The sequence below is a fragment of the Ostrea edulis genome, chromosome 7, assembly GCF_947568905.1.
Source record: "Ostrea edulis chromosome 7, xbOstEdul1.1, whole genome shotgun sequence".
Taxonomy (NCBI): Eukaryota; Metazoa; Mollusca; class Bivalvia; order Ostreida; family Ostreidae; genus Ostrea; species Ostrea edulis.
Genome location: NC_079170.1, coordinates 63,686,557 through 63,697,754, shown reverse-complemented (window position 1 = coordinate 63,697,754; position 11,198 = coordinate 63,686,557). Strand labels below are relative to the sequence as shown.

At 35.7% G+C, this 11,198-nt stretch overlaps 1 protein-coding gene across 1 annotated transcript; it reads left to right on the top strand.

Moving 5' to 3' along the window:
* Positions 1 to 1,720: 1,720 nt before the first annotated feature.
* Positions 1,721 to 10,482, top strand: LOC130048387 (carbohydrate deacetylase-like). The gene is made up of 5 exons (XM_056145043.1): positions 1,721 to 1,932; positions 5,591 to 5,724; positions 6,099 to 6,198; positions 8,293 to 8,485; positions 9,595 to 10,482. Exons 1-5 carry the CDS (start codon positions 1,761 to 1,763, stop codon positions 9,893 to 9,895), a joined length of 900 nt encoding a protein of 299 aa, XP_056001018.1. The 5' UTR covers positions 1,721 to 1,760; the 3' UTR covers positions 9,896 to 10,482.
* Positions 10,483 to 11,198: the final 716 nt, after the last annotated feature.

Here is an 11,198-nt window from a genome sequence, read left to right as displayed (position 1 = left end):
TGGCGTTTTATGACGATATATTTGTTGTTTCATAGAACCCACACGTATTTGTCTATCAAGCGGTATGATATCTAATTTAGATGTGAAAGGAGTAGATGATAGTTCTACCAGAGAAAGAGCAATGTAAGTTCATGTCCCGCATACTAACCTGTGCTTTAATCTGAGTTTGAGAAAATATTTATTTGGTGGCACAGTTTGGTGAGAAAAACTCACATTTTCTGAGAAATCTCAGATTTGAGAAAATCTCAGCGTTGGTAGACTCGGAGCCTGGTCTTTCATTTGGTATCAAGACTTTCGACCTTTACTTTGATTGATTAACTGTGTATTGTTTAACGTCCCTCTCGAGAATTTTTCACTCATGTGGAGACGTCACCATTGCCGGTGAAGGGCTGCAAAATCTAGGCCTATGCTCGGCACTTGCGGCCTTTGAGCAGGGAGGGATCTTTATCGTGCCACAATTGCTGTGACACGAGGCCTCAGTGTTTGCGGTCTCGTCCGAAGGATCGCCTCATTTAGTCGCCTCTCATGACAAGCAAGGGGTATACTGAGGACCTATTCTAACACGGATCTCCATGGGATCATATCTATTGAACGAAGGGGAATAGGCTTTGTTATTTTACATATAAATGCCCCATGAAAAAAACCTTTGTTTCAGTACCAAGATGCATGACCTTATGAATTGTTCTTGAACTTTGATCTACTTTTTAAAAACTTTAACTTTGATTATATTTTCAATCAAGGGTGATAGGCTTCCATAGATGCCTGCTGACCAGGTCTTTCATGTGGTATCCAGACTGTCGACCTTTGCTTTGAATCTTGACCTACTTTTCAAAAAAAAAAGTATGTTATCATCTCTGTCAGAATTTCAAACCGCGTAGAATACTTTGAAAAGATGTAATGTTCATTTCACTATTTGAGTCGAATGCTTTTGAGATATCGTACATTACATAACGAACAGCCCTCGTAGAACGTATCATAATGCTATTTATGCTAACTTAAATAATAGTAATAAGATTACAATATGAAAATAGTATTGAACATACACATGTCCAGGGCCTTCTCTTAATTTTGTATTTGTATTGGATTTTCGAGATTGAACATTTTTCGTTATCTTCGCTTGTTTATTAGGGGTGAAAACTGGGTCAGTGAGAGAAAAGCCACATTCGTACACATCAATCTACATGTAGTTTTCCGTCGTTGCACAATTACTATCACTTTAAAAGTATGATTCCACTCAGTAACAGACTCATTTTACTCTTATGTATCTTATAAGATATATAATGCATGTATTTATGTAAACACGCTGAAAAAGAGGAAGAAAATGAAATGTACACAACGATCTCAAGCACGATTAAAACGGTAGATCATGATCGATAATGTGCGATTAACAAACGATCACAAACGATATTGTTCCATACACGATCAAGCATACTTATAGTAGGTGAAAATCAAACCAATATTTACCATCTAAAAATTCTTGATTACTCAGTTACTGAATAAAAAATGACACCTTGAATCAAATTATTACTTTTGGAATATATTTGAATTTTGACAGCCTGCATATCTTAACACTGAATTCCTGTTAACACTCTCTGTGAAGATACGCAAGCTTCAGTACAAAAGTCAACCCCAAAGCCGTGCAAGTGAAATCACAACCCGTGGAATAGAGTTTACATGTGTTTGATCGACCAACTGCATACATGTATAAACCCTTCTAAGCTCCCTTAGTTTATCACCAGAAAAGATAACGAAGGGCGGGGATGAGGAAGCTTTTAGTCATTAACGCCGATGATTTCGGTTATAGCGTGGAGAGGAACAGAGGAATGGTGGACTGTTTCCGGGAAGGGGTCATCAGTGGGGTCACGATGATGGTCAATGGCATCGCTGCGGAGGATGGGGCGAGACGAGCAAAGGAAGCCCGTATGCCAACAGGTATGGCTGACCATGTGGTATATAAACGTCAATCGATATATCGTAACACACATGTATGTGGGGTGTTTTCCACATGTATATTGTACAGGCGTATAGTATACATATTTGTTCATGTATCCTAGGTACCTGATCCCACCTCTGGTGTCCGTGTTTGCCCAACTCTATTTTGTATTGCTTATTGGAGTTATGATATTTATCACTGTTCGTTATCTTCACCTTTCATTTTCAGAATTCGATGTTTTAAAAAATATTAAATGGCAATTGCATGCATGTACTTTGACATTTGATGAGGTGATCGTAGATTGACAGATCTATGAACTTACGCACGTGCAGCCTCGTTTCACACGGATCGCCTGATGAACTTACTGTTGATGTATTATGTTTTCACACGCGGAGCTATTTTTAAAATATGTGAAGGTAATTAATGCATACCAACCATATTTCATATGTAGTAAATGGATGGTGGGATTTTGGTAATCATGTTATCATTTTGAAGGGTTCATCAAATAGATAATCCACCATTGGAATTCTCAAAATTTTGTTTACTGATTGATTATTTCAACTAGAATTTTACATTAAAGTCTATGGGAAGAGCATGTTGTATTAAAATATTTAATTTTTTTATTTATATTATCATATAACTCTCTTGGTAGAAAGTTACATACATTTTCTCTTTCTAAAGATATGAAATAAAATAAATCATTTACCTCACTTATTCTTAGAAAATTAGATTTTTCTTATTTTTTACAAAGGGCAGATAACTCTTCAGAAAAGTTTCAAGTGCAGAAAGGTCAGCTTCTTATCATTATTAACCTGTCATATGATTTTTATCATTATCTAACGATAAACATTTATTTTGATTGAAGTCCTTCAAAATTGTTCAGTATGGGCCGTCAAGAGGCGGGCCGGTATTCAACATACATTTAAAGCTTTAAGAGTTACGATGTGTTTCTGCGGGGTGAAAATGTTTTCTGTGGAATTTGTTAATATGTTATTTTTGATGCAAAAGAAATTTCTGTTTCACCTGATTAACATTCAAATTAAGTATCAGTAGCAGTAATTTTGAATAGATATATGCATTTAAAGTGTATTTAAAAAATGTTATAATTTTATATACAGAATCCACAATTATACTGCCCCTGATAAACCCACATGGCACAACAGAGTAGGAACTAGGTCAACAAAGATTCAAAACTGTCTTCATCTAAAGTGTGGTGTGCTTTATCGCGATTAACATTTAATTACAAGGCAGAAATGAGTACTGAGATGATTTACCTAGCCAATCAGAAAAGTAAGAAGTAAGAACTATTTTGTTCGATATTTGGAAGTGATCGGAGCTTTTTAGCCTAGATGTATCGGGGGCGACTTTTTTGCGGACTATTTGACGCTTGCGTCAATAAGTTTTTTTGTTATCCTTTTGTTATACATTGAATACCTTAATAACGAAGAAGGGGCAAAGAAATGGAGTAAAAATAAGTATAGAGAAAACGTTCGATTTTATTGAATTTTGTTCAGCTTGTAATTTAATTCGTCTTTCTCGAATACTGATTGGAACATGAATCAATGTTAGATACTACAGGAAGCAGTAGGTTTCCAAAAATAGAAACTATATTAAAGAGAGTGTTACAGCGAGCGTTTCCTTTACGTGGTTATAATATGCAGTTACTGATTCTAGGTGAAATAAAAATCAAATTCTTGAATTCAATTCTAAACTAAATTCGTCTATTTCCTGTTGCATAGGGCAGAACTGTTTTTACAATGAATATAGAATAATGTATTTTTAACGTTCTGCTCGTAATTATTTGCATGTGCAAAGCTAATAATCACAAAACTTCGGACGTTGATATCAATGAATTGATATTTTACTTTTAGAATTACACAAGATATCTTAAAACTTCCTAGAAGTCATGTACATGCATAATGTATAATATGGATTCACAAAGTTATTCTATACTAATCAAGTTGATAAAGATTTCCTTGAAGGATAAAGTTTTTTGAAATACAAGTTTTAAAGAATATCTAAAATAATGTTGTGGCCTTTCAATATATGATCATTGATTTTACCATTAATTTCCTAAAGTCACTTATCGCAGCTGCTTTCAATGTATGGAATTTTAGATGTAGATCTTGGTGGAATTTCAAAGATTATTGAACATGACTTTATTTAGAATTGTTTAAAACATCTACATTGAAAGTATTCCAATTCGAAGCTAAAGTAATCTATTTCGTGTTTTGCGAAAAAATGAACGAAAATGGATCAATCTCATAAATCCTTTATTGACTACAAAATTGGGAGTAGGGTAAACACGACTCCATGGACACACCAGAGGTGGGATCAGGTGTCTAGGAGGAGTAAGTATCCCCTGTTGACCAGTTACATCCATCATGAGCCGTATATTTTGATCAGGTAAACGGTTGGTTGATTGGTTGTTTGTTTCACGACCCGTCGAGAGTTTTTCACCTATTTTGTGACGTTACCAGTTGTAGGTGAAGCACTAAATTTAGACATATGCTTAACGCTCTGGGGCCCGTTTTACAAACAACTTACGACAAAGTCGCAAGTCTTAAATTGTATTACACAGTTATTACTTTAAGTGAATAAAGCAAAACTTTTCTGAGGCTTAATTTTCAACAATTTAAAGAAATATTTTGCATTTGGAGTGAATGACCTTACAATAAACCGGAAAATTCCAGTATGTAAAGTTTGTCGTAAGTTCCTTTGTAAAACACGCCCCAGGGCCGTAGCAGTGAGGGTTCTTTAACGTGCTAATACCAGCCGTGACCTGGGACCTCCATTTTTAAGTTCATATAAGTAAGACCCGTGGTTTTTACTTTTAAATGCCGAACGTTTGGCAAAGGAGCAATCACTACCTATGTTTACGTCTTAAGTCTGACGCGGCCATGGCACGAGCGGGGCTCGAACTCACGACATCCCGCTTACGATTGATTGATTGTATTTTGTTTAACGTCCTTCTCGAGATTTTTCACTGATATGGAGTCGTCACCAATACCGGTAAAGGGCTTCAAATTTAGCCTATCCTCGGCGCTTACGGCCATTGAGCAGTGAGGATTCTTTAGCGTGCCACATTTACTGACACGGGACATCTCGGAGGACCCGTGACATTCACACCTGATGCTGAGCGTTTGATGAGGAACTGTCACTACCTGTTTTAACGACTTAGGTCTGTCGTGGTTGGGATTTGAACCACGACCTTCCGCATGCGGGGCGAACGACCACTGAGCTTCCGCAACCGGTGATCAGGAAAAAATCCGCTGCTAAATCATTATTTGAAGAACGGTCTAACAATTAGATACAAAAACTCAGACAACTTTCGGCCTAATTATGACAGAATGTATTTAGAAATTAAACCATCAGAACAACCAAGATAAAACTGAAGATAACGAACAATTGTGACCGGTCAAGAGGGGATTGCCTTATCCCTTAGGTAACTGTTTCCACCTGTGTTGTTTTCAGATGTCCGGTTTTGCCATATTCTTTAAACGATTTAGGAGATTGATTACTTTTCCTTATCTTTGACACCTTTCCATGCAAAATAATCAGTGCACGGTCTCTTAAGCTTGGCTACATCTCGATCTCGTGTTTTAAGTCGGTAAATATACCATTGAAGAGTACAGTATTTTTGTGTGTTGGTTTCAGGTATGCATTTAAATGTCACGGAGGGGATACCTGTCGGAACAAAGAGAAGTACTTTAACAGATGAGAACGGTCACTTTCTTGGAAACCTCGGATTTCGAAAAGCCATGGCAAATGGGGACATAGATTTAGACGATGTGAGTCAGACGTTTGTTGTGGGAGAATGTTGTATCTATCTTGATTACTATAAATCATGTTTTTAAGATTAATAATCCTTTGAGGACTTTAAAATCTTAATTCCTCTCCTTGGTTTGATCAGTCAATGCATATACAATGTACATACTACCGGTATATGTTTAGCTACTATCAAACACCAGATTACCATGCATGGTATAGTTTGTATCAATTTAACTTGTATTAAATTACAGTGCTTTAATATTATTTATAATTTTAAAAAAAACTGTATTGAATTTATTGCAAACCGTTGAACAAGTACACAGAAATATCATTACATGCATCAAGGAGTTGATTCTATATTGCTATTTTGATGTATTCATTGATTATCTTGCAGTTTAAGAAGGAGATGCAGAGCCAGATAGACCGATTTGAGTCTTTGATGGGACATAAGCCAACACATATTGACGGACATCAACATGCTCATCTTGTACCAGGTCAGCTTTAGTAGTCATTTTTGATTGGTTGATTAATAAAGATATAGTACACTGCAAATAAAAAGGTAAGGTCCACCATCCATTCACTCTACAGAAAATACACATACTGTAGATTCCTTAATTTACGCGAGTACTTATTATCGCGAAAGGACTCGTGGACGTCAAATCGCGAAAAAATAAATTCGCGAGTGCGAGTGCTTTGTTGATCAAGTGGTTTTGCATTTATTTTAGCAAAATAAAAATAAAAGCGAGAAATATTTTTTTCGCGAGGGGTGTTTCTCGCGAAACCGCGATAATAAATTCCAGGCATATCTTTAGGAATTTACAGCACTACAAACGGCACATGTAGATCATCAGCCTCATTGAAAAATCGCATTTATTTTGCTTTAGTTTTTAAGTGATAAATTTGCCTTTCATTCTTCGTCTTTCTTTCACACACGATCTTAATAAAATCTTATTAGATTTTTAAATTCAACATGATTTTGAATTTCCTATTGCAATATCTTTTCTTGTTCACGGCTGGTGTGAGCAGTCGACAGGGGATGCTTACTCCTACTAGGCACCTAATCCCACCTCTGGTGTGTCCATGGGTCTGTGTTTGCCCAATCCTCTATTTTGTACTCATTATACATGTATGAGATTGATCAATGTTAGTTATTTTCACGCTTTCTTTTAAGATGAACAATTCATGTACTTGTAGGAAAATTATAAAATCTTCGGTATACATGTAATATACATCTTGTAATCCAATGTTGTGTTCTTTATGAGCCAACATTTTCTTTTACGCTTCGTCGTATTTTGTTATGTATAGACACCTACATGTACATTGACAAACACTGTGATACATGTAAAACTCGTTTATTCTCTCTCTCTCTCTCTCTCTCTCTCTCTCTCTCTCTCTCATAACTTAGCAGCAATTCGTAGAAGTAGAACCAATGATATGTAAACGTACTGCGTTCACCTTGTTATAGGTTATTTCCGAGCTGAGTATTTCACGACTTCTTTCTAAAATAAGAGGCTTTGTCTAGGGATTTTTAACGAATAGATACAGACAGCTTGAGGTATAATTTGGAATTAGGTCAGATTGGGGTTATGCAAGAAAGGGATACTTCTTTCCGCAATGTAATAGTACGCAATTATATTTCTAGTATTTGCAGGCATACATGTCCATAAGAGTATAGCATTACATTCACCATTTCAGCCTGAAAAATAATGATCCTGTAGATCTGATGGTGATTTATGTTTCTATGTGACAAAATGAACAGAATTGTGTTGTGTTGGCTTTTCAGTTAAACATGTACCGGAATCAGTCGTGTAACTTGTTACCATTGTGGTTCTTTGTTTTGACTCGCCCTCTGAGTTGGACTGAAACTTCAAAATTAGTACAGTTTTAAAACGTTTCTCTGCTCCTTTGCGTGCAGTCCAAATAGATGGTGCACAGTTGTACTGAAAATGGACGTCTCTACGGTATCAACATTGTGAAATTCATGACTCCGGCTGAGTTAGGGGGCATTGAATATTTAGATATATCCTACTCTAAGACATTTAGTAAATAAACCATGGTAAGATGCAAATTAAGTATTGCACCGAGCCTCTACAATAAGTACTGTGAAATTCACTCACCTGCAATCGGGTTCAGACTTTAAGATAATATATAGTGATAATTCATGATATGAAATGTTTTTAAACAAACCAGGTGAATATTTATTGGGGATAGGGACCATAACTATAACTCTGAAATTCATCCCATTGGCTAAGGTGTTTAGACTCCATGACGGGGGCAACATACATCATCCCTCCTTCGTACCTGACCCCACCTCTGGTATGTTGAGAGAGTCCGTGTTTGTCAAAGTCTGAATTTTGTATTCCTTATAGGAGTTATCAGATTCATCACTGCTCGTTATCTTCACCTTTTCTTCGTGTTTTACTTTGAATAGTTCTCAAATGAACATTAAGGTATTTTAGGTTCTTCCTTTAGCCGTAATCCGAGTTTTTGTGCATTGGCATGTGAATGTGAGTATATGTAATATAGAACACGCATATTTCTTCAGATGCAGGTGTTTGTATAAAATACATTCCGTATTTCAAATCCAGGTGTCTGTGAAGTTTTCGGGTCACTTCTACAGGAGAACCGGGTGCGGAGTACAAGATGTCCATACGAAGACCTTGAACCCAACCACGTGTATTCCTGGTCTGCAGACGCTGTTGACGACTTTGATTCATTCTTCCGAAAAATAGTTCAGGATGCTGCAAGGGCGAAAAATTCCATGAAGGAAAGCGATATATGGTAAGAACACAAATTAACATACATGTATGATCCATTGGTTGTTCCGATTCTTAAAGTATTTGTAGTTCCTGCACTGAATCGAAACCTGTTCCCAAGAACATAAACTGAGAATAGCTTAAGTCAAAGTTTTGATTACTAGCTTACATCTCAAGATTTACGTAACACAGATATTTTTTTTTAAAAAGTCTGTAAGTTTATATAAAGAATTCAAATACAAACTTATACTGGAAATTTTTATATGTTTATGTAAATGATTTCACAAGTTAGCTGGATTTGAAATTTAGACTTAAGCCTAATCTCACTTTATGGTCTTGAGGTTTGATCTCTGATCAAATGACTTCACCATGGATAGTGCTGTTAACATTAGTTATCACTGTTCATTATCTTCACCTTTTTATCAGTTAATCTTATACTAATAATAAGCGCAAACTATATTTTATATTCCATATAAGATACCTGTGTCTTGTACAACTATTTCATCTATCAATTATTTGCATATCATAATAGTAACTTTAATCCTGAAATCAAGATATATAATTAATGATAATGCATATAGATTTTTTTAGTTTTGATTTCGGCTTCAGAACCTCTCATGCCCTAAAAAAAGTCCATCGTTCCGAGGTATAACGTACTTCATCCAAAATAAAAACATAACTCCAAATGCAACAAATCATAGAAAGTCGTAATTAGCAATAAATGGTTATTTTTACAGAAATTATCTAACACTTTGACACTAATTCATTTGTCCGAATTTCCTCTGTCGGAAATATTCAGCATAATAGATTATTTGTAGTACAATTTGAAATGATGGCGAATACTTACGAACAAATTGTCTTTCATTTTTATTAAATGTAAATAATTAACTCATGTTACCTGTCCTTGAAATTGAAGATGAGTATAACAGCAAAACATTACCCTATGTAGACTAGGTTTTCTTTTATTCTGCATTGTTTAGAATCGTACTCATCATATTGTCAACCCATCTATTGGCATGTATAGAAATCTGTCATATATCATCCCTGATATGGTAACATTCAAGTCTTATTAAAAAAGTTACTGACTTATTGTGAATGAGACTTTGGATTAAAATCAATACTTGATCCGTTCAGGGTAACCGACCGGTTTGTCGGATTGCAAACTATGGGGCCAGACATGACACTGGAACGATTACAACGACAGATAGCAAAGGTTTACGGTCCTCCAGGAAATGACGTCATCACCTGTGAGTTGATGGTGCATCCTGGATACAGAACTAGTACAGAAGGTGGTTGTGGGATTGGTCCAGACGATTTCTCTATGTCGGGAGAACGAGAACACGAAATGTCAATCTTGAGAAGCAAGGAAATGCTGGAGTTCTATCACAAACAGGGAATCGAAATCGTTTCGTTTGAGCAGTGCTATAGTTTATGAATGTTGTTAAGACATTCGAAATTCATACTGTATTGAATTCAAAGACATTTTTATGCAACCCTGATTATGAATTGCCGGTAAAGTGTCTTTCAACTATAGGATACATAACAGGCATTAATCTACTTATAAATTTTTTAAACTAATTAAAAGAAAAGATCTTCCATTTCATGGATGTGAGGTGAGAAGTTATTCAATATCTTTAATATACAATATTTTAGAATATTACGTTTATTTTTAAAAATAAAGCTCTTAGTTTAAAAGAGAGTGAGGGAGAGAGATTTGTTATCTATTGGGAGTCGTGCAACATTGCATATAAAATTAAATGTACATGACAGGGTTAGCGTACGCGCTTTTAATATATCAAAGTGAAACAAAACACGTAGCAACACAGTATATAATCACATGTTAAGGCGTATGGTTATATCAATCTATTCAGAAAGTAATACACACGCTTTATTGTCTTGTATAAAAGCCCCGATGGACACAAAATTCATTAACAATATACATATGTAGCAACTTTTTTTCCTATTTGAATTGTAAAACTCCCCATGGGTATTATATAATTTTATAAATTTCCATTTATATTGTTTAATTTTTCGTTACTTACAAAAGGATGTTAACAAACGTTGATCAATCTCTTAATCCAATAGAGAATATGAAATTCAGTACGGTAAATAGAGACCCCTGGGAACAATGGAAAGGGCTGTCTAACAAATGATATGAAACATGTCAGACAGCATTCGACCTAGCGACAGGCTGTAATTACAATGAAGAGTATGGTCATGGGATTTGCGACATGCTGGTTTAACGAGACCGTAATTAACATTCAACTTATTTGTCATAAGCCTGTCTCGATTTAAAAAATGATTTCAGTTGGCATGAAAAGCCGCCATATACAGGTGATAATTGAATAATGCTCCATAAATATGGCAAATTGACCATAGAGAAACTGAAGTCATCCCGTTTGTCGTAAAATTAAGATTTCATTCAACATGACCCACTGTGATCAAATATTTGTGTAAATAGCACCTCGCTTGATGAAGCTACCTCCGCCAAATCTGTCACGCTTAAACACAACAGTGTACATAACGTTCCCGCACACGACGGTGAGCTCGAGCACTGTCGCCAGCATTACTTAGGTGAAATAGGGACTCGGAGAAGAGGATATGTGCAGACAAACACATTGCTGGATGGATGTCTGGAAGCGAGTAATAACAGTCAGTGTTTTAATGAGGTTATTCTCAAAATTGTTCCGGATTCTATTTCATAAATATGAATATTGTGACGTGCTACATGTACATCG